Source organism: Salvia hispanica, chromosome 3 (genome assembly GCF_023119035.1).
Source record: "Salvia hispanica cultivar TCC Black 2014 chromosome 3, UniMelb_Shisp_WGS_1.0, whole genome shotgun sequence".
NCBI classification, from domain to species: Eukaryota; Viridiplantae; Streptophyta; class Magnoliopsida; order Lamiales; family Lamiaceae; genus Salvia; species Salvia hispanica.
Window position 1 is genome coordinate 30,135,083 of NC_062967.1, and position 23,285 is coordinate 30,158,367.

The window sequence follows — 23,285 nt, forward strand, 5'->3', positions numbered from 1 at the left end:
AGTCCCAACATCCACAACAATATTTATTTATTGGACACTCAATTAAAAGTGGATCCCAACATCCATTACAATATTTATTTATTACACAAACACTTTTTTTCTTAAAACATGTGTCCGACTCAACCGGGACTCCTAAAGCGGGACGGAGGGAGTAGTTTGCTAGAGTTATTAAGATTATACACAACTATGATATCAAAATCTCGTGAACTATTACGACACTCACAAGTCACAAGTCGTAACTCAAGTCCGAGTCATACATATACTCCCCGTCCCATTAAATATGCAACATTTAGGAATCAGCACGAGATTTTATGTAGTGTTGTTTTGTGGACGTGCCTCGAGCCAAATATTGTCAACGATTATTTATAAATTGAATATTAAGTTTATGAATATTTCCACGTAACAGTCAACTTCTAATCATTGCATTATTGGCTTAACCAATTCCATATTTACTTGTCTAACTATTTGAATATCAAAATTTTCTCAATCTCGCCCTAGTAAATAAGATCTGCCAACACAAATTTGAAAAGAAAAGTGAAATAACAATAACTACGCTTGGTCACAGATTGAAAAAAGTTACTCCACTGCAACAGAGGCATGCCTAATGCTACAGAAAGTTTACAAGGATGTGTTGCATTTCCTACATAGTGATACGATGAATTATGATCTAAAGGGCATAAAATTGTGAATACAGATGATCGCGAATTTTATAATACTCCTCCGACAACGGACCTTCAAGTATGATGTGCTGGATATTACCGCCACCCTACAACAAACCGTCCCCGCATTCAGAAATAGGAGCTAAAGTCAGGCAACCAAGCCTTGAGTTAAAGCCAGAAGATACCAACCTTTTGGCTCGAGTCTCCTACTTTTCGAAGGGTCACATGCTCACCACAACGCAATGCTCCACCAGCAAATTCCACCTGGATATCAGAAGTTGCGTCTCAGATAGGGAATGAAAACACAGGTTTCTGGTTCTGGATTTAGTGTAATATGCAAGTAGTGATTCTCAGCATGGGACCAAACTATCTCTAATACTTACGAACTCCATCAATGCATCACAAGCAGTGGAAAATGCACTAGGAAGAAGAGATTGCCGGTGTAAATGATGGAAGTGCATTTGCATATGAGGAAAGAGAGAAGATTGCAGTACCTGAATCCCTTGGCTAGCAAGAAATTGCTTGAAATCTGCCATCTTGATGTCCCCTACCAAGACCGTCTTATGCGGTGGTGGAGGGGCTGAAAGAGGAAGCAAAGACAATGTGCCATTTTCTGCCTTCCCTACTTCAGCATCAACCCATGCTACTTCGAAATCTCCAAGCTACAACAAGAAACTCCATATCAGAAGCAAGTAGGGAGAATACTACCAATTGTCTGACGAACTCACAAGAGGAATACTAGGCCACTAGCTCAAACATGAGTAGGCGAACAAAATATGGGATTAACAAAGTATATTCGGTGGGAAACATCCCCAAAAGTAGGACTGCATGACAGATATTCGTATTCAAGATAAATATTGATACAGTTAAAATATATACTATGATTACCTTCTTAAACAGGACATTGCTCATCAATTTCTCAGAAAGTTGAACCTGTTACACAAGTTAAATAACAATGACTTCCAGATTACAAAGCTGAGGGTTGGAAGTCGATTTAGTAAAACCTTGTGAGGTTTGCTTCATGAACGAACTTACTTTATAAGCACACAAATCTGAAGTGACATCAATAGATTCTTCAATTTGAGGAGCAAATACATGTGGACACACATTTTTCAAACAATGTTCCTTCAAATGCTCAGTGGCTTCGGCAGACCCATGCACCAGGACCTTCAAGGCGGCAAAACAAAGATGCAGTAAATAGCCAATCAACATTAGAGCCCACTAAAGTATAATATTTAGTACCAGAGAAATTGAGTTTTATATAAAAATAAGTTGATAAATGGATTAGAAAGAGATAGATCATATATCCCAACGGGCTTCCTTAATAGTCTAGAATTAGTAATGCTTGTGACTTCCAGAATATCTTGACAATCGCAAACATCATTTCAAGCTCCTTGGAAAAGTAAGGTCTATTTGATGTAACTTGGAGCTGCTTCTCTTATAATTTAAAGCAGCCAAATGAATCTCATATGCTTTAGCTAATCATTGTGGCGCATGAATAATTCCAAATAAAAAAATCAACAGTGGCAAAAGGCTGGAATTTGCACAATATACACACCACAGGTGGTAAGTAACCAGAGTGAACCATATGGGATCATGGGATGTTAGATTAACTAACATATTTAAAAGATGACACTGGTATAAAAGGTTGCTTACAAGCTTCAATGGAGATACATGGCTAAGAATCTTTTTTATTGAACCGCCATCTGAACGGCCTTCAAAGTCCATGTAGACCAATGAGCACTTGACATAAACCTGCATCGGTAGTCAGCATTCAATCAACATTAAAGGAGTAGAGATGCAATGTTCAGCAAAAGGATGCTGAAAATCCCTGTACTAAGACTCGTCAGTAACATAGGACAATTCACTGACTGGTTGTTCCACGAGGCATCACCAGAGACAGTGAAAATGAACTAATGAAGGTAGCTTGGACGTACAGTTTGCTCAGAAGATACTACTTTTGATGGTGTTGCATCCAGAAACAGACTGGCAGATGCTTCATCAAGCTTCCCATTGAATTCTCCAACCTAGAAAATTAATATTGTGAGACATATAATTTTCTCATCCAAATTTACAAGGAATGCAATTTTAACTAGTACACATATAATACGTGAAGAGACCAACTTCTAATAATATGATGATATTGTTCTGAGTTCTGATTGGTATCCAATTAGTGGGAATTCACTTTTGTCGTTCCATTTTCTTGTAATGCTGTTTCCATTTTTTGGATAATGTAGTGCTACCTAATTTTTTACTGAAATAGAGAAATTAAACGCCATTCACATTCTCAAATTTTACATTTTTTTCATATCACTTCATTTTTGTGCATATTCACATGTTCCTTACATTGAACAACAGAGGTTGTCCATCTTTAACAGAGTTGACTAGGGATTCCCACCAGAACTCCAAATTCAAAAAATTAATATTGATCTATCATCAAAGACTCAACCAGCTGAAAGGGAAGAACGAGTACTAACATGTATCACTGAAAAAATTACTACACACCTAAAAAACAAACAAATAGTTCAAAATTTCAAATGATGATGTTGGCTAAAGCCGGGAAAAGCCGGTATCGTTATACTATATCATCAACACCCTCTTACTTTATTAAACCCAATAACTAGGGCTATTGATGATTCACCTCACATCTCCATCTCCTAAATCAATACTTTCACATTATCTAGCTTTATCTTTCCTTACACTTTGCTTATACAAATCATATGGTGGAAAAGGTGTCACAAAAGAAATTGAGATAAGCATGCAGAATGCAAGCATAATATACAAAAATTACCTGCATAGATGCCTGGTCCACGTCTTCATCGTTGCGCATATAATCATCTGGATTAATAACCTCACCAAAATCATCCCATTCGAATGTGTTCTCATAGAAGGGGAACATGGGGCCAGCACTAGATGGGGGTGAAACAAATCCGTCTATAAATACATCTTTGAATGCTCCATGTTGTAAAGCAGCGCCTGTGAAGATGTATGGAATAACTTTTTCAGTAAAAATTTAAGCCAGATGAGTATATTTTCTTGTGTGTTTAGGCCTATAAACTTTAGAAGCAAGCACAAGAATTAAGACCCGTTATCTTACAAAGTGTGGGAAAAAATGTGGAAACCAAAAATGTGAATTTTGATTTTTGCATCTGTTTTTACAGGCTGTTCAAATTAGTCAAGTTCAAGATCAACTAATATGCTCTGCTCTTTGGTTGAGGCATAACTAGTTAGAGTGAAAAAGAGCTTAAGAGTACCATTTGAAGAGGGTTGTTTGATTTTAGCATCAATAATCATCGGGTCACCCACAGCTTGTTCTGATCCAAGAGTAGCTCTTGATTCCTCTTCCTTGATGAGAGTAGCTTTAAGAGCTTCTTCTTTTCTTTTTCGGTTTTGCTCTTCTTCATAGGCAGCAAGCTCCTCTCCAACCAAGGGGATTCTCTTTGACATAGTAACTTTAACAGCTTTTGGAGGAGGATCTGACTGAAGCACTCTTGCAAGTGTGCCAAACTACAAAGTGAAGAAACATTAGCCTAGATTAGTTGCAGAGTAATACTATCATCATTCATTGTATTTTCCAAATTCCTCTTAAATGGCATATACAAAAACAATATTAACATAATATCATTTCAAATTTGAAGGGGAAGATACACTTTTGGAACATATGGATACAAGAAAACCAATAAGAATGAAACAAGAGAGGTAGTATTACTTAAAAATCAATATTCAAGAGTAATTTTGTACTTATCCACAAAAGTAAAGCTTTTAAGAATCTATCATGTTAAAAGGTAGTAGAGAGGATAAAAATAGCTAAATAAATGAGAATACAAATAACTATTGACTTCAACAAGTCCGCAGAATTAGTCTTCAGTTTTCTTTTAACATCTAATTTCAAATAGTTATCCCAAGGTGCAGAGCAAACCTGGCCTCTCTCGGTAAAAAGTACAAGGTTCTTTGAGTCAGCAGCCCAATCAACAAAAATATCATGAGAAAATCCAACTTCTAAACTTGCCATGGATGCTAAGACTATCTGATCAGAATGTAAAAAGTAATTCGTGAATAAGAAAACACTTCCAAAATAAAGTATGATTTTATAAACTCTTCAGTCATCTAAACCTTTGGGCCATCAGGAACTTTTTCGAGCTCGCTCTTGCTGATTAGAAGTGTTACATGCCTGCAAGTTTTCAGATAACATCTTTAATGAAAACTATCATGAGATCTCAGGTACTTTTTATTCAGCATGATAAGTTACAACAGAAATATCAAAGGCAATAATGAGCAACCCCACATAGAATAATACAACAAGAACGCAGCATTGATAAATCAATCATCAACTTCCTTAGGCTTTTTTATGGCAAGAAATCTAGTTCAGAAGCTAACCAAATCACAAGCCCAATACATCCAGCCCAATTAAATCAGGATATTAACAATACAGAGAAGTCCAAGTGAGCTAGTGTGTAATTTCACCACAAAATCCATTAGATTGGAAAACCAGTTCTCCAGTTAGACATGTACTATTCCAACATAAAATCCTCGACAAAGTTGTAAAAGTTGTCTAAGAAAGAACTAAAATCCAAAGAAAAACATCTTACTTCAAAAGAAATGCATTATCTCGTGAGTCTTCAAAGGACTTGGCTATTTTATCACTCATCCACTCAAGAAAACTCTTTGCATAATCAACTGTGCTCGACGAAACATATGTCAGGAAGAAGATGGGGTAAGTTAAGTGATGGTGCTCCCAGTACTGCAGGTTTATTCAAAAGAAAACATTAGAAATGGATAATTGTCTAATAAAAGAGCATAGTCATAAGGTTGACTCACCTGCTCCAGTATCAAAAGCAGCTCAAGCACTCTACCGGCAGTATCGACAGGTACTAATATATTACCATCTGCTCTCAATGTCTTCAGTATGGCATCTAAAAAAGAATGTCATAAACTAATTGTCCAGAAAAACATGCCCTTGTAATATTTTATGTTTATATAGAAATATGAAATCAAAAGAAAACAGAATCTTTTAGAAAAGCAATCCTATTGTTTAACAATCAAGACCATAAGTAAAAGATGACTTAAAATACTTCAAGAAAAAGAATATCTAAAGGAACGGGATGTTGATTCACTTAATACATAATTATATATATATATATATATATATATATAAACCTAATTAGTGTGAATGATTTTCAGAGGGTAAAACCGGAAGAGGAAATTTACAATTGTAGCAACAGTCGGGATGGTAGTCATTACCTAACAATTGCTGGTCTTTTTGACGTCTTGGGGGCTGATTACTCAACAGAGCATTATATGCATCTGTTATCAAAACAGCAGGGCGCACAAAAGACTCTAAAACGGTTCCATTCAAAAGCCTGAATGAAACAAGAGCAAGGATTAGTAAGAAACACGAAAAGAAAGTATTCTATGGCTAGAACAATTTAAGCAATCACGAGACAACTTTTCTTTACGATGATTGAAGTCGACAGCATATATAACATCCTCTCCATCTTTCGTGATCTTCCAAAATGTGCCCCCTAAAAGGTGACCAGCTGCAAGGGGTGCAATAACAATGCCTTCTCCTTTTCCTAGAGACATTTAGAATGGAAACTTATAAGATTCATGACAAAGAATAAGTATAGTATATTAGTACAATACAGATCCCTTCTCATATCCACATGATTCACCTGCAATGACCAACTAAGATCATTTTGACTATGACAGAACAGAACTCCTTGCAAAAAATGGTATACAGGCTTAATACAAATTTTAGTGGAAACCAGGAATTGGGAGTAGTGGAACAGCTAAGAGTCAAACTAGGCATGCTCAGCACACACGTAGAAAGAACTGAAGAACATAGAACAACTTACCAGACATATAATAGTTCTGGGAGTATGTCAATCTGATGATGTTTTGGAATGCAGAATCAATATCATCAAGGGTGAACAAATCAAACTCGGATACTTGCTGCAAGAAACAGACACTATTAGATATAAAAAGAACGTCAATAGAAAGAAGGAGCACACTCATTACCAAAAAGAAGAAATGTAAAAAAAAAAAAAAATTAAAAACTTCTGGTAAAATTTCCAATAAAATGGTTTACAAGATAATCATAATCTACACCCTTTCCATACAAACTTCATACCATCTAATGGGAACTGCACCAAATACAGATGACATGTTACAAACAATCTCTATCGCTTTTTCCAAAGGGATATAACAAAAGTGCGGACAGAAAGAACGTCGACGTATTACATAAGAGGATAAGATACTACTTCAGCAGCTGCAACAGCAGCATGGGTCACTTATAGCTGCAGCTCTCAAATCATATTTATTACATTTCCTCAACAGTTCACATCATTCTTTTCCTTTGATATCGAAAGACCTTCAAATTTTGCATTCCCCGTATGATATACACTCTTGTATAAAATCAAGAAAAGGAGCAGCACAATGAGAAACAATTTTACCATCAATAGTTCCATGTAGTGTTAGTTTGGACAAAATCAGGTACCAAAGTATTTTTCCCTGAATGTCAATCCAATTACAGTAATATACAACAGATCTGGATAAGTTTGAGGCCTGGATATCAGTCATTCTGAGAGCTAGAGAAGCATAACACAAATTGAGCATGGGTACGATTGATGAATCTACGCTGTTTCAGAATCCCCCTACTCTATTGTAACTTACTTCAGAGGAAACAGAACTGCCAAATCACTTATACAGCTCCGAATTGACAGTCAAAGCAACTAAACAGACCAAAAATAAGAAAAATGGCACTCAATGAAGGCGAATTCCCAAGATCAAATTTCACCTTTCGAGACAAATAGTGATCGTACATGGTCAGGAGGCCCAATCTGTAGACAGGTTCAGTTGCAAAAACTGGTGCAGAAATTCCAAATTGCTTCATTGCATATGGTAAAGCACCAAGATGAAGTGTGTCAGGGTGTGATAGTAACACAGCATCCACAGATGAAGCGACCCTGATAAACATCACAATCTATCTCAGCTTACAGAACAGAAGCGGCGACAATAACTACTCACTAAAAGGCTCTTACACTAAATGATTATACTATTTTCCGATACAATGCAAGGCCCCAGAGTTGATCAATTGTGTCATATTCTGAACTACATTGAATTATCCACTTAAACCCTAACCTAAATCCTTTTCTACTTAAGCAATGGAATAACAAAACTGTAATAAACATATATCTTGCGATGACAAAAAAAATACAGTGAAATTGAAGACCTGGAAAGGGGCTCGAGAAGAGAGGTGTCGAATTGGTCGTTCCAGCCGCAGTCGACGAGGAAATTGAAGCCGTCGATTGAGACTAGATACGACAGCGGATTCTCGTTGTACACTCCACACAGCGGCTTCACCTGCACTGACGTCCCCATGTCAATGTGCTTCTACCAACTGGGATTTCCGGCGCTTCGCCGTCGGAGCTCCGGCGATTTAAGGATTTTACGCGGGAATGCAGCCCTCAGATAGATTTAGGGCTTTTGTTTTCACGAGTTCCTAATACAATATTAAAAAAATTGACAAATGGACCTCATTTTATGGAAACAAAAGTTATTGCATTTTATCAATAAAAAATATTTTCAAAGTGTTAATATATTAACTGAAATAATAATATTTGTTGAATAAAATGAATACTAATAAAATTATTTGTACTTATGAGCTATACGGCTTGGCGATAATTAACAACATTTTACATTTGCATTAAACATAAACTCTCTTTGTTTCAAATTTATGTGTGAAAAATTGTGTTTGACTCGGAATTTATGCTTATGTTTAGTTTTTTTTCCAAAAGATGCATAATTTACTTGCGAATAGTAATATTTACCTTGAACGAAATTTATTATTCTAATTATAAGTAGTCTCATTTTCGACTTTTACAATAATTTAAAGTTTTTCAATATTATGCAGAATTTTACAAAGATTTATAAGCACATATGATTAGCGATGATAGTGAAATTGAAATATTTGATACTACTATAAATTATTGTGCCACTACGATATCTAAACATGCACACACACTATATATGTCCCCAGATATTGAGTTATAATCCGAATTATTTACACAAAATTATGATTAAACACAATAAATAAGAGTTTTCTATATATTTTGATTTAAAGCTTCCAGCACCAGCATCTCATAAGAGAATAAAGACAGCATAAGTTCTTCCATGGAGCAATTTGAAGGTAATTTCAATGCAATTTTAGCCCTTCTCATGGCGTATGATACTATTGACATGGGTAAGAAATAAACTTCTAGTCCTAAATTTTCCCTCTTCTTCAACTTTTGTAGCCTCGAAACTCTAGCCCGGGGGCTGATCTACCTCTCATACTCCCGTGAGATGCGCTTTCTCGTTTGGATCTCCCGCTGTGCCCTCCCACAACTCTGCTAGATCCTTATTCATCCAAGAAAGGACGATGATTGGCCCCAATGTACAAGGTACCTACATTCATCAAGTCGAGTGAGGGCTACACTATAGGAGACCAGCTAAAAATTGGATGAAGGCATGGCTCAAATGGAAAGGAAAACTCAAGGAATCTGTCATCTGAGTATTGTGTATAATAGAGCAAATATATCTATGGTTATTCGATCAAATTATACAGGATGCAGGACATAGTGATATGTCTGTTGACTATGTATGGAACTTAGAATAAAACAAACGAGGAATCGGCAGATATACCAGATACAAAAGCGCTGGCTGAGGTGAGCGTGTCAAGATGCCAGCTGCCAAGGCAGCAAACAGTCCAACACCATACCCAGCAAGAGCATGCCAAAAGTACTTGAATCCCTTTGAAGGAAATGTATCCAAGGCAGTTTTTGGATTCCGACCCTTTTGGTGATCGAAACAGAGAACTAATGCCAAAAGCATTGAGGGGATAGCCTACAAGATCAATAAGCAGAACCAGAAAATACTCAATAGTTATTCAAGATATCACTTCAAAATTATTGACAGGCAGACAATCATGAAATTACTGAAGGCAGGCCCTCGTTTAATGTTAAGGAGATTCTCATCATGAACAAAACCAATCGACGAGCCAATATCAGTCAGAGACCATTTCATTTGTCAAAGAGATGTTAAGCAGCAGCACATGATGTGAATACTGTATAATACAAACACTAACACATGAATTGCCTCCATTCATAACCGGAAGCATTAAATCCAAAGAGTTGCACCAAGATCAAGTGTGACCGTGATATGTACAATGTTTCATGATACCAGATAGTAACAGAGACTATAGAAAGTTTCAACATGTGATAAAAAGTGCACTGGTAGAGTAAACTAATAGTCGTGTTAGCCAATAATAAAAGAGCCCATAATAAAAAAAATTAAGTACATGCTGGGATCCATTGTAAGACTTAATAATCTACACAATTAGCTGCATATTAGGCCACTTCAAGTATTCGCGTCAAAAACAATTCTAGAACTGGATTAAATTATCTTACCATGTCACCGAGACCAAGCATCATGTAGTCCGAAGTATTATTTCCAGGTACCGCACTGCCGAACATATTCCTGGGGAACACAATCTTGACAGGCAACTCAAGCTTTCTTGTTATTAGCTGTAAGCCAGGAAGATTCAAACTATTAGCTACTGTGTGTACTGGATTAGACGCCTGTTGCGTTGCAACCGATACCATAACGTTTGCCCCAAAGAATCTCTCTGAATAGAAAACCCAGAACACATCATACACAAACAAACAGGCAAGGAGCATCGCGCATATCTTGATATTCGGAAGTCGAACATGGCTGACAAAAGCAATACAAAGAGATATCCCCAACAGATTGTTCAAAATCCAGTGCCCCGTGACCAGCCACACCACAACTAAAGCAACACAAACCAATAACAGGACGGTTTGGATTCTCGTGAGCGACTTGGCACAGCACCGAGATACATACGGGTCAGGCAGACCAAAGTGCGACTTGACTTGAGCAGTATATGGCAAAAGGCAAAAGTATAAGGAAGATGCAGATGCAACTGCTGTAAAAGCAGTCAGTAGCTGAGAGACAGAAGAAAACATATAGAACATAAAGAGCAAGCTGCAAGAGCTCATTATCGGGATCATCAGTGCCTGAGAGCTATCTAGAGTAATGGAAGCTTCGGACATATCACGGTTCCGCTCCATTTCCTTTCCGTAGTTCAGAGCTCTAGAAGCAGATGCATATGACACTCCTATGGCTGTGATGAAGAGGGTGAGTGAAGATGGTTCGAGTAAATATGCAAGCTTCCAGAGAGGCTCCATGCTAAAAATAAGTATATCACCACTTTCTTCTAACTTAAAACAATCTCAAGACCACTAGAAAACACCTAGTTGCTAACAGGGATTGGAACAAAGTCAAAATCCTAACTTTGGATCCAAAATTAGGCGCAGATAACCAATAATCCGTGTTTATCTGCTCGACATCTGATCCGAACAACGGCCCCGTACCTGGAAACGAATAACTGCGTGAGTAAACTAGGACAAGCAAGAACAAATTTAAAATCTCACATATAATTGCAATTTGCAACAGTGAAAGACAGATACAGACTAGTAAAACTAAATTACAAAGATTGCAGTTTGCACATCATTCCCCCAAATATTAGTATTCGATAAACATTCAAACAACCTTTCTCCATTCCAATAATCCATTTCTGGGAGAATTTCACTAAAATCAAAGACGAATTCGCCTGAAACACTTGAGCATTCACCAATTAGCGGAAATGCAAAGAATAAATTTAAAAAATTACAAACGTCGTCTACCTAAAATCACGGAAAATTACCAGAAGGGTTGACTAAACACTCAACGGTGAATAAATAAAAGTATGCATTGATCCAAACAAAATCAAACAATAATTTGATATATAGAAGAACTGAGGGTAAGATAGATATTGGCCAAATACGCATTCAAGAACTCAATTTACCATGTGTGAGATTTTCGGAAGGTGAAAACTGAGAAGGGCGAGCGCTGCAACGAGACTTGATCGGAATTTTCACTTTCACCCCACAAATTATTAGGCGATATAGTAATTTTGGCACCTTCAGATATGAATATTAACATTTAGTCCCCAAATTAAAAATTATTTTTTGTTGTTGGTGCTATTTTTGTTTTGTGGAATAAATTTCGCTAGATCCCTAAATTTCAAATTGTTTTTTGTTGTTGGTGCTATTTTTGTTTTGTGGAATAAATTTCACTAGATGTAAATACAAATCGTATCGACCAATCTTAGACTGTAAATACAAATCACATATGCAATTGGATAAATATTCCACTCCCTCGGTTTATACGTTTCAAGTCAAAAAAATCCATTCATTCATAGAATTATTTTACTCAATTCAAACATTAGTTTGACTCACAATCCTTGTTCTAAGATACTACTTCCACGTGGATCTTACTTTTTTTATACGGAATATTTGTTTTATAAAGACTTGTTAGAATGTGAAGTCAACCACAAAAAATAATAGTAAAAGTGAGTATTAGTTTTATAATGAATTATTGGAATGTGAAGTCAACTAAAAAAAATGATAGTAATAGTGAAAGGTGACAAATTTTAGGAACGAACGAAAATAAAAATAAGTAACAAATTTTCAGGAAAAATAAGGATACTATTCGAAAAAGAGAAAAAGAGGAACACAACATCTTTAAAGAAATGCAGAAAGTGCAAATGTATAGAAGTCCATTAATCAAGATGGTGGCATTTAAGCCTCAACAAATGGAATCTATTCCAAATGTATATGCCATGGTTGCTAATTAAAATTCAAAGATGAAAAATTATCTCAAGTTCATATTGATATAATGTAAGAGGGCATCAGACAAAAAAATGGAACAAAAATATATAGGTGTCCGATAATAATTTCTAAAACAGAACAAAATACAATGAGTTCCAATTTCCAAACATTTCACTCTAAAAACCATAAGAAAATAACAGAAACAGATCTCACTTCTTCTTTTCACCACCTCCGGCAGCCCTGCATAAAACCAAGATCGGTAAGTATTATGAAGAGAGGCACAAACATTTCAAACTCTGTATATTAATCTTGGAGGGCATTGGAATAAAAAGTCATCTTGATGATTGGAAAGCAGATGGGTATATATCATTCGAGTTGTATACCTCATCTTGCGGAGAGCACCAGACATCTCCTCTCTCTTCTTCTTGGCCCTCTTGTGGGTACCCAACTTTCGCTTAGCTACCTTCAGGGCCCTCTTGTCCTTGCCGACCTTGAGAAGCTCAGTGATCCTCTTCTCATAAGGTGCAAACCCAGCCACTTCTCTGATGAGACTCCTTACAAAATGCACCCTCTTGCTTGTTTTCTGGAAAACATAAATAGATAAGAATGGTGGAAAATGGATATAACAAAAATTAGCAGTAGAACATACTGTACAAACAGAAAAGCTTCATCCAAATAACAAAGATGAAACTTTTGTCCAATATCCCAGCAAAGCTCTTAGTGATTCCTTTTCCTACCATAACAATATGAACTATTAAAAGTGGGAAATGTATAATTCAGCTGATAGAGATGATCAGTTAAATTTTGGGGGCTGGGTATCCACATATAGAATCAGAGACCTAAAAGTTGGAAATTAAGAACAGAATACTAAAGTGCCCTGTATCATATCATAACCTATAATTTATAAAGGTTGAATCTGAGCCCTGAATGGTGGAAATTAAGACAAGGTAGTCAGTAAACTGATTCTATTGTTTTCAACAATCTATAAGCTGAAAGCAATCGAAACTCAATTGTAAAAGAATGGAAGCATATCAAAAACAGTGACTAAACTATCAATGAAAATCATTTTACTTACACCCTTCCTCGCTGAAGGGCGTGGAGCTAGTTCCTTTGGGGTAACAACATGCCCCTTCTTCAACCCGACAAATATCCCGCTGTTCTGCTGCTTCGGAGCCATATTACCTAAATAATGAACAATTTCAATTCATCAAACAATACACTCCAAAATCAAATGAAAAGTCTGACCAAATCAATCCCGCTTCATGCCAACAGTCCCAAAGCCCAATTTTCGAAAGCAACGAATTTCAAAAAAGAATTATTTCACTTAATGCACAAAAGAGAGGAATTGGTTGCAGATTGCTATTTTAAAATCAGAATTTTGCACATCAATACGGGTAACTCAATCAACGAAATGCAGATTTCTGTTCCACATTCAGAATTTTGCATATTTCGAACAGAAATACAGGTAAAAAAATCAATTAAACACGCACAATCAGCTCAGTATGGATTGGTGAGCTTACCTTTTCCCGATGTGCCCTGCGACGCCGCTTGGATTTGAGGCGGAGTGTTGAAGAACGAAGCTAGGGTTTAGAAGTGTGGTTTTATATAGGAGCATTGGATTTCAATTTGATTTGCAGTTAGGTCCACATTTGGGCTATCTACTGGGCTTGTTTTACTTATATTGGGCCAATCCACTTTTAGGTCATTTTTTTAAAAATAATTACTATAATAATATTACCAAGTTTATTATTACTACAAAGTTATTTACATTTCATAATATTAGCAATTAAATTATTACAAGGCTGTTTATTACAATTAAATATGCGCTCTAAAAAGTACAAAATTAGACAATGTCATTTGGACCATGTCATTATCCACTTAATAGGGAAAAATTATAACGTAGATAATAATTCCAATTACTGCTAGGGTCTGGCTAAGAGCATCCACAATGGATTTAGGCTAGCTATATATAGGTTAGCCATAGACTCCTCCTGCCACATCATCAGAACAAGCAACTGGACTCTCAAATTATTTTTAAAATTTATATCTTCTAAAGAGATTTTTCAAATTTTATAGTATAATGCAAAGTATTAAATAAAATTGTTAGCCAAAAGATAGAATGTAAGAGCATCCGCAATGGACGGCTAGCGACCAGCTAGCCGATTCGTCGCGCTGGCCGATCGGCTAGCCGAACCATTGGAGTCGGCCAGCGCGAAATCGGCGAGCCGATCGGCGTGGGCTGGCCGATGCGTTGGCCGCCATTGTGGCTGCCCGATCGGCCAGCGCCGAATTTTGTTTTTTTTTTAATTCTTTTTTTAAATTTTTGAAAAACTATATAAACGCGATTTTCTCTATCTCTAAATTTCTGTACAAGAGCAACATCTAGCGATGGACAACAACAACTAGCCCAATACAAAATTAAGACCTAAAACAGATTCAAGGTGGCTCGTGTGTGGAAGCCCGGATTTTTTTTATTATGTTATTTTTATGATTTTTAGTTAATGTACTTTTTTTTTTTATTTAAATAAAATTAATGAATTTTCCCGTATATGTCTCGTAAATTTAATTCCGTATTTTAATCGTAATTTTAATTCCGTAAATGTAGTATATTTTGAATTATTTTTATTGCGGCTAGCCTATGTACTAGCCTAAATTTGATGTGGCTGGTAGATTTTTTAGTGTTGCTGATGTGGCAGGGAAGAGAATGGCTGGCCTATTGCTGGCCTAAGCACCATTGCGGATGCTCTAAAAGAAATATAAAAATTAAATTGATAAGTGTGAAGTATCAAGTATGAAAGCTTAAATAATTTTTAAAACATTGTTGAGGGGGTAATCTGAATTTGAAGGTCTATGGTTTCTAAAAAAATTACTCGTACTATATTTTCTGAGATAGTAACTGAAATTAAAGTTACACTCGTATAATCACTAAAAACGCTTTTTTTATTGGCACGACTTTGGTTAAAGAGGATGGAAATGGAATCATTCGGTCCCGCGCTTTCACAGATAAATCAATTATTCAATTCAATCACTCGTCTGCTTCGAAGCTCAATATTCAGGTACAAACCATCATCAATGGCGACCGATCTCTCAATTATCCATTTCTTGTTGCTAGCAGTGACCTTCGGTGGCTCTTCCGCATTGCAGTAAGAGAATTTTTATTTTTTTTCTTCTCGATTTAATTGGCATTATTATCACTTTTGCCACTCGGCTAACTTATAGATCGATTCGCAGTCTGAATTTCCCTTTTTTGAAACACTGTTCATACTAATTTAATCGGAATTTCATGATTGCACCCCATGGTTCCTCACTGGTGAATTTTCACCGAGGATTTATGTCTTCATTGGATTATCGTAATAAAAGATACGTAGTATTTTATTTCGTTGAACTTGAAATAATTAGCTAGATGTTACACGCTTGCGTTAGATAATGTTTCCATCTTGAATATGAACTTGTGATTTATACATTCGATCTGAATTTGATAGAGCTCTGGACTAATTTAGGTTATAGTCCAGTGGTCTAGATAAACATTGCGGTTGTGGTTCTTGGTTTGTGCAATGCGGTTATAGGGTGATTTGTATGCTAATACTAAAGTTGTTCCGAATGATTTCTCTTGTTCAACAACCATGTAGTAGTATGCATTGCATTGGCTATAAACCATATGCATCTCTACATTTCCTATGGTTGTAGAGTTTTTTTATTTTGTGTTTTTTACCCTTCTCCTTCTGTATTTACTTCTAGATTGTCATCTGCCCTCCTTGTCTATGGACTCTTCGCTCATCTCTTAGTTTGAAGGCATCTATACTCTTGGTTTGGTGCATTGCGGTTGTGGTTCTTGGTTGTGCTATACTCCTATGCGGTTACAGTGTGATTTGTTTGCTAATAGTACTAAAAATGTTCCAAATGATTTCCCTTATTTCAGAAGCATCTAGTATGCATTGCATTGGCTGGAAAACCATATGCACTTCTACATTTCCTATGGTTGTAGAGTTTATTTGTGTTTACCCTTCTCCTTCTGACTTTTTCAGCATATTGACTTCTATATTCACATCTCCTCTCCTAGTGTATGGACTGTTCACATCTATGTTTTAGCATTATGTTTTAACCATGAACGCCAACTGTAATTCTGTAAACTGCAAGTTTGTGTATTAAAAGCACAGCATAAATTGTGCTTTGTATAAAGAGTAAATTTCATGTGAAATTTCAGTAGCCGAAGAGGACTGCAAACAAAAGAAATGACTCAGAACCGGATTATTCAACTGGAGCATCAAGTGCCGCCTAATAGTATTGATCCATCGCAAGTCATTCAGCTGTCCTGGCAACCAAGGTCAGGTAATCCCAAGACCTAATAACTGTTTTATACCTATGTGGCCACTGAAAAGTAATTACTATGAACACTAGTGTTTAGGAGCATTTTGTTACATAGCTAATATAATCCTTAGAAAATGTAGATTGTGTCTGAATCTAGAGGCATGATTATTCTGATTGCTATTGAACATTGAGATTGCAATGGATTGGATAACATTATCCTCGGGGCACAGGGTCTTCTTGTATAGAGGCTTTCTATCAGAGGAGGAGTGTGATTACCTGATATCTTGGGTACTTTTTTCTTCTCTTTCACATGTATCGGACCTCATTCTTTCCTTTCAATGTTGTTTTCAAACTCTGTTTTGGGTATATAGGGTCGGCGTACCATGGGAGGCAACGATTTGCCAGTTTCTAACATGAATGATATACGAGAGGATCCTGGCATCTCTGTTGATGCAGATGTAAGTACATCTTTTGATTATACCTTCTGACTTTGATTATGATCTTGACTTCTCTGCTAGATACCCTCACGTGATTGCATGAGTTTGAATCATATCATTTGAGTCAGTAAATGCAACCAATGTCTGAATCACAACACCCTCGGAAAAACTTGTTTTGCCTAAGTTTGTATTGGACAATTCTTGGTGCAAAGGACAACTCTGCCATTACCCTTCTTTTATATGCTATAGTTTATTTGAATTATGAAATTCATTATAATTATTTGGTTGGAAATCTGAATTTGTGCTTCTAATGTGTATGAACTACAGGATGAAATTGCTAGAAGGATTGAGGAAAAAATTTCTGCTTGGACTTTCCTTCCTAAAAGTATACTCGTCGTTGATTGCTACACTTTAGCTTCATTATCCAATTTATAGCTGTTGTATCTTTATGTAAATTTTTGTCTTGCAGAGAACAGCAAATCTTTGTCAGTTCTGCACATTGGTCCAGAAACATCTAAACAAGATCATCATTATTTTGATACTGAATCCGTGGAGCAAGTCGGACAACCTTTACTCGCAACAGTTATTTTTTATCTTTCAAATGTCAGTCAGGGAGGACAATTACTTTTCCCTCAGTCAAAGGTACAAGAGACAAACTAACCATCTTATTCCAATTACGGTTATGGTGAACTTTAAATCTCAACTTGAACTCTATGCAGAATGACATATGGTCTGACTGCACAAAGAATAGCCACATCTCAAGACCTACTAGGGGAAATGCTGTTGTGTTCTTCAATCTACACCTCGATGCAACTCCCGATAGGAGTAGTCACCACGCTCGATGTCCTATCCCCAAGGGTGATTTGTGGTTCGCCACCAAATTCTTTTATCTGGAAAGCATAAGCACTGGGATGAATCTGCCCAAATTGGACGATGCTGATTGCAGCGATGAGGATGAAAACTGTCCTGGCTGGGCTGCCATGGGTGAGTGCCTCAAAAATTCTGTTTTCATGGTTGGTTCTCCTGACTACTGTGGGACGTGTAGGAAGAGTTGCAACGCGTGCTAGTTTCGATTGCTTGTATCTCCTTTCGTCTTCTGTTCACCCGCAGCTATCACACAGATCCCTTCTACTCTTCTTTAAAATTTGTATTCATGAATCTGCCTTTTCTGCATAGTTGTTTACGTAATTTACAAACTTTTTGCTGGCTAACATGTTTGTTATGAATAAAAACATAGTAGATCATCATAAGATTAATTCCTCCATAGTTTAAATTTCAAATTGATCAAAAACTTTTGAAGTCTATTATTTGGAATTTCCGACATCAAAATTGTTACATATGGAAACTATTCAAAATGAATCACAAGTTATCAAATAATTCTGAGTTTCAATATACTACTACTAAGATGAATGTCTAAATCTCTACACCGAACTCACACCCAAAAAATCGAAGAACTGATTTTATTGTACTACTAAGTTAATAGAATCTCGAATTACTTATTTTAAAAACATTTTAGAAGCTATATCTAATTTTCAATTACGTAAACTAATTATTAATCTTTTAAATTACTAGCTGTACAATTTCAGCTTATTATCCCTGTGGTAATAGGTCATTTAATTATAATAAATGAGGAGACGACTTGAGTCGAGACTATTCTCACTACGCAAAACTATTAATTTTAGAAGTATAAAATAATATCATCTTTATTTATACGTATAAATGGTAATTGAAAGTAACAATAGGTTTTTTTTATATACAGTATATAAATAGCTTTTGTAGTCGTATAACTATAACATGGCATATATATGTCACAAGGTTTGTTAATAATAAGATTATATCACCAATAAAATTGAAATAAAACTAATGATTTAATTATAATAACGGGTTAATCCTCTATACCATTATAAAAATACATGAGTAATAATTACATAATGCCGTGTATTTAGAAAAAGAAGGCTAAGGTGTAGGCTGTGGGCATGTATCCCTATTCCATGCAACCCAACTTAGCAATTTTTTTCATTAATTAGATGAAGTAGACTTCATCTAATTAATATTAGAGAAGAAAAAAAATATAGTGAGATTAATTGTAAAGAGATGTGGTTGTTCATGAGAAATGGACCTTCTGGATTTTCTTCAGCTTCCACAGCTGAAGAAGTAACCAAAGGGATTGATGCCTCTGGCCTCACTGCTATTGTCACAGGTCTGTTTTCTCGCATTGTTTATCGCCCTTTGTCATAAATCTCGAGCTTTTTTTGAGTTCTTTTATCAAAATAGTTTCTGTAATTCTAGCCTTTTCATTTGGATATATCCAATTTTATGTTAAAACTATATGATAAAATCACACATTTTGCCTTTAGAAGTGAAGACTTTGTGAAGCTAGATATATACATGCGTAGACTAGTCCCTTTTTCATATTCATTCGTAATCAAATTACAGATTTTGATTTGTAATAGTAATAATCATATCAAGAATGTTGCTATTGTGACAAGTGCAGGGGCTTCAAGTGGAATAGGATTAGAGACAACGCGCGTTCTAGCAAAGCGCGGTGTTCATGTCGTGATGGGAATCAGAGACATGCCTGCTGGAGAGAGAGCAAGACAAGTGATCATGAAAGATAATCCATCTGCCAAGGTTGATGCCATTCGGTTAGATCTCAGTTCCATGGAATCCGTTCGAAGTTTTGCATCCGAGTTCACATCTTCTGGGCTACCTTTGAACATTTTGATGTAAGCAACATCTATCATAGATTCATATAAACAATGTAGTATAAAATTTCAAGAATGATGTTGGTTTGGTGTTTTTCTTCTCTACTGTCAGTAACAATGCTGGTGTAATGACGCCGCCTTTCGCGCTGTCTGCAGACAAGATAGAGCTGCAGTTTGCTACAAACTACTTAGGTATTTGGTGTGAATGATTTCTGCCTCTTAATTATTTCATGCATTTGCATATATAAATGGTTGTTTGCAGGCCATTTCCTGCTAACTCACTTGTTACTGGAGACTATGAAGAAGACAGCTCGCGACACGAAGAGGGAGGGGAGGATCGTGAACGTCTCCTCAATAGCTCATCGCGTTACCTACAGAGAAGGAATCCGGTTTCATAAACTCAGTGACGAAAAAAGGTCTGCCAAAGATAGTTATTCAAATGTGTAGATTGCATTGATTCTTCATCTTCTGATGTATGCAGTTATTCCAAGGTTTTCGCGTATGGCCAGTCAAAACTCGCTAACATACTGCACGCGAATGAGCTGGCTAGACGGTTAAAGGTAGCTTGCAAGCATGTTTTTCTCCCATCACTAACACTAACAGAGTCTTGAAACAGGAAGAGGGTGCTGACATAACTGCGAATTCGCTCCATCCGGGAATTATCACCACCAATCTTTTCCGGCATTTTGGCATTTTCGAAGGTGACAGCTCGGAATTTCCAGTGTCTCCGTCTTGAAATTTCATATCGTCATTGTAAATAATGGTTTCCTCGTCTCTGATTATTCAGGTTTCATGAGCAGTGTTGGCCGATTCGTGCTCAAGAATGTTGAACAGGTAAGCTCCATCTACATTTACAGTAATCAAAAAAAGTTAACAGAAGTTGTGATGAATTGTTACTGATTTATGTTGTTTAACTATGAAGGGGGCTTCAACTACATGTTATCTGGCTCTGCATCCACACCTCAAAGGAATTAGTGGTCAATACTTTTCTAACAACAATTTGAGCAAACCAGATCACAAAGCTACTGACAAAGATTTGGCTGCTAAACTTTGGGATTTCACCACTAATCTCATCAATAAATAGACACACACACAAACAGAGAGTTGATGCAAATGTGGATTTGTTATCTCCATTTTTCACTTAGTGCAGTAACAGTTCGCATACAGTAATAGTAATAGTTCTACAGCTATCAATTAACCTCAGGGGTGATGATTTCTACCCTCTTTCTATTCAATAATGTAAATATACATTTTGATTTCCTCATATATCAAAGATTCAACAATGACTATACAATGGAAGCTGTAATCACCAAGGTCAATCAACCTCTCACTAGCTAGAGCTAGGACCAGTCAGATTTTTCATATTAGGAAAAGAACGTTCTAGAAGCTGCGTTCATCGTGCACCAGACATGGTGCGAAGGCAGGGTAGTGCTGCAAAAAGCAAGATCTTCTTCATCCCTGCTGTTCAAATAGCATCTCAACAAATAAAACAATGGTGATGGTTGGTTGTGGAGTGTGCCAAAAAATAGTGACTGCTCAACCACCAAAATTCCTAATTATGTCGACAACGAACAAGGCTATACTCAGGTTGTACGCTGGCACGGGAATGGAGGTGAAGGGGAGAGATCAAATGACTGGTTCAGCTTGGCGGGATCTCTGAGCAGTTGCTGAGACACGCGATCAGCCAGCACCGACTGTTTATCGTAAAGATCTCCGTTTGCAGTCCTTACGAATTGCTTTCCGAGAGCGTCATTATCGTAGGATGTCAGTTCCCGGAAGGCATGATTTCCTGGCTGTGCCCCTCGAAGAATGTCGGGATCCCAGTAAGAGTGGCTGGGTGGGCGCAAGTGCAAGTTCCCGGTCCCATAACCCTCTTGCGATGATAACATAGGCTGATTGTGGAACGGGATGGCACCGATGCCACCAGTAAGAGGCGTGGATGAACCAGATGTCGTGCGGGGGCTTGATATAGGTGAAGGAGACATTCTTCCACTTAAGTGCTGGGGCGACCTTGGATACAGAAGAGGACTTCCGATTGGAGAGACCGGACATGATATGTTCCTTGATATGTACATCTCACTGGAAAGCGAAGGAAAATAAAATTAAGTCCAACACCATAATACTAAACCATTTTTCATATTAATCAACATATGAACTATCAGGTGAGAAGATTGTTCACGTCCTACTTTTACACGGACGAAACAAGTAGTATAATGAGTAGCCAAACTATACTAAGGGAGAAATCAGGAGAAGGTGCATACATGCATACATGCGTACACACACACACATACACACACACACAGAGAGAGAGAGAGAGAGAGCAGACCTAGATTGAAAATTAGATTTTGATATTCTAGATGAATGGATAGCAAGTCTCTCTGTATCCAGTTGCTGATGAACTCTTGCGTTACCGATGCCCTATAAAGAAATGCAGAGAATATATAATTAAAAAATACACAAGAATATGTAAGAATGCAAGCACTTCTATAGTGGTGTAAATTAAAGCTCCAATACAAAACTTTCTACGATATCTTCTTATCAGTGAGGACTGAAGAGTTTCCTTGGGTTATAAAGGATGGTTCAGATTGGGATTCTCAAACCAAAAAACTTGGTAAGTTACTTTTAGATCAATGTCCCATAGGGTTTTTGAAGATCACGAAGCCATTCGCTTCCATAGATTAGCAATCAAGACTCCAAAGATGAAAGTAGAAGAACTCTGCCTCAAGCATGAGGACAATATGCTAGTCACAGTTAACTTAAACCAAATAAAGTTCTGCTTTTTTTCAATCATGAGATGTTTATGTATAACTAATACAAAAAATATCATGGATTACAGAAACCACATTTGTCATCAATCGACGAGGCTACGGCAGCTTCAGAGTTCAGACAATAAATTTTGGGGACCTTTAGCGGCATAGATGAAGACTTTTTCAATTAAGACCAAAACATAAGATGCAAACACAACTTCCCTTACAAAAGATGATAAAAAATTGCATTTAAAAATCTTAGTTGGGTCAGGAAGCCAAAATATTAAGGAGCAATACCATAGATTTTGAAGCATTTGTCACTGAAGGATGATCTGAGGAGGTTGGACTAGGTATTTGTTTCTCCAGAGGCACAACATTTTTCACAAAAGCATGCTCCAAAAGCTGAGCAGCTGAAGGACGATTCTGTGGAACCCGCTGCAAGCATAGCCTCACAAAGTCTTTCCCTTCATCTGAGAGGTGATCTGGAATTGTTGGAAGTTCCTTGCTATTTCCAATCTTGAACATAGCTGCGACCTTAAAGACCAAAGTGAAAAGTCAGATAAACCATCAATATAAACCCATCAATACACTGAACATCAAATCTACAACCACAGAGCTCAAAGTACTGACCCCTTCATACTGGGACCAAGGTGGCTTTGATGTCGCCATTTCTATAACAGTGCATCCGAGACTCCATATATCAACAGCTAAGCTGCATCCA

The 23,285-nt window shown here is 36.8% G+C and overlaps 6 protein-coding genes and 1 long non-coding RNA gene across 10 annotated transcripts; 2 read left to right on the forward strand and 5 right to left on the reverse strand.

The window, feature by feature from the left end:
• Window positions 1-566: 566 nt before the first annotated feature.
• Window positions 567-8,165, reverse strand: LOC125216737 (cleavage and polyadenylation specificity factor subunit 2). The gene is made up of 18 exons (XM_048118503.1): window positions 7,891-8,165; window positions 7,456-7,624; window positions 6,515-6,611; window positions 6,106-6,232; window positions 5,901-6,019; window positions 5,478-5,572; window positions 5,249-5,400; window positions 4,773-4,830; window positions 4,579-4,686; window positions 3,914-4,166; window positions 3,451-3,635; window positions 2,597-2,686; window positions 2,316-2,414; window positions 1,695-1,826; window positions 1,548-1,592; window positions 1,154-1,321; window positions 849-923; window positions 567-766 (listed from the first exon to the last, which is right to left on the reverse strand). The coding sequence occupies exons 1-18, from the start codon at window positions 8,037-8,039 to the stop codon at window positions 668-670; spliced, it is 2,220 nt and encodes a 739-aa protein (XP_047974460.1). The 5' UTR covers window positions 8,040-8,165; the 3' UTR covers window positions 567-667.
• A 572-nt stretch (window positions 8,166-8,737) lies between these two features.
• Window positions 8,738-11,689, reverse strand: LOC125217137 (signal peptide peptidase-like 1). 3 transcript variants are annotated; one of them, XM_048118971.1, is made up of 5 exons: window positions 11,422-11,470; window positions 11,268-11,328; window positions 10,106-11,089; window positions 9,342-9,542; window positions 8,738-9,104 (listed from the first exon to the last, which is right to left on the reverse strand). In XM_048118971.1, the coding sequence occupies exons 3-5, from the start codon at window positions 10,901-10,903 to the stop codon at window positions 8,988-8,990; spliced, it is 1,116 nt and encodes a 371-aa protein (XP_047974928.1). In that variant the 5' UTR covers window positions 10,904-11,089; window positions 11,268-11,328; window positions 11,422-11,470; the 3' UTR covers window positions 8,738-8,987. The 3 variants fall into 3 exon arrangements, with proteins under 3 accessions (XP_047974928.1, XP_047974927.1, XP_047974929.1); XM_048118970.1 differs by lacking the exons at window positions 11,268-11,328; window positions 11,422-11,470 and adding an exon at window positions 11,563-11,689; XM_048118972.1 differs by lacking the exon at window positions 11,268-11,328 and having other exon boundaries at window positions 11,422-11,541.
• Window positions 11,690-12,460: 771 nt separating this feature from the next.
• On the reverse strand, window positions 12,461-14,011 carry LOC125210696 (60S ribosomal protein L36-2-like). The gene is made up of 4 exons (XM_048110265.1): window positions 13,888-14,011; window positions 13,443-13,549; window positions 12,751-12,950; window positions 12,461-12,607 (listed from the first exon to the last, which is right to left on the reverse strand). Exons 2-4 carry the CDS (start codon window positions 13,542-13,544, stop codon window positions 12,577-12,579), a joined length of 333 nt encoding a protein of 110 aa, XP_047966222.1. The 5' UTR covers window positions 13,545-13,549; window positions 13,888-14,011; the 3' UTR covers window positions 12,461-12,576.
• Window positions 14,012-15,381: 1,370 nt separating this feature from the next.
• Window positions 15,382-18,285, forward strand: LOC125216106 (probable prolyl 4-hydroxylase 12). Of its 2 annotated transcripts, none has more exons than XM_048117731.1 (7): window positions 15,382-15,510; window positions 16,572-16,691; window positions 16,906-16,963; window positions 17,047-17,133; window positions 17,440-17,497; window positions 17,582-17,754; window positions 17,832-18,285. In XM_048117731.1, the coding sequence occupies exons 1-7, from the start codon at window positions 15,440-15,442 to the stop codon at window positions 18,177-18,179; spliced, it is 915 nt and encodes a 304-aa protein (XP_047973688.1). In that variant the 5' UTR covers window positions 15,382-15,439; the 3' UTR covers window positions 18,180-18,285. The 2 variants fall into 2 exon arrangements, with proteins under 2 accessions (XP_047973688.1, XP_047973689.1); XM_048117732.1 differs by having other exon boundaries at window positions 15,383-15,510; window positions 16,575-16,691.
• A 917-nt stretch (window positions 18,286-19,202) lies between these two features.
• LOC125215846 (short-chain dehydrogenase TIC 32, chloroplastic-like) lies at window positions 19,203-21,052 on the forward strand. Its single transcript, XM_048117412.1, has 8 exons — window positions 19,203-19,312; window positions 19,607-19,838; window positions 19,930-20,009; window positions 20,080-20,233; window positions 20,299-20,377; window positions 20,434-20,518; window positions 20,605-20,651; window positions 20,740-21,052. Exons 1-8 carry the CDS (start codon window positions 19,207-19,209, stop codon window positions 20,899-20,901), a joined length of 945 nt encoding a protein of 314 aa, XP_047973369.1. The 5' UTR covers window positions 19,203-19,206; the 3' UTR covers window positions 20,902-21,052.
• LOC125215849 lies at window positions 19,737-20,717 on the reverse strand. The gene is made up of 3 exons (XR_007175307.1): window positions 20,454-20,717; window positions 20,100-20,188; window positions 19,737-19,822 (listed from the first exon to the last, which is right to left on the reverse strand). It is a non-coding gene; the product is annotated as an uncharacterized LOC125215849 (long non-coding RNA).
• LOC125215848 (mitogen-activated protein kinase kinase kinase YODA-like) lies at window positions 20,922-23,279 on the reverse strand. Its single transcript, XM_048117413.1, has 4 exons — window positions 23,195-23,279; window positions 22,862-23,098; window positions 22,144-22,235; window positions 20,922-21,896 (listed from the first exon to the last, which is right to left on the reverse strand). Exons 1-4 carry the CDS (start codon window positions 23,231-23,233, stop codon window positions 21,401-21,403), a joined length of 864 nt encoding a protein of 287 aa, XP_047973370.1. The 5' UTR covers window positions 23,234-23,279; the 3' UTR covers window positions 20,922-21,400.
• Between the last annotated feature and the right edge of the window lie 6 nt (window positions 23,280-23,285).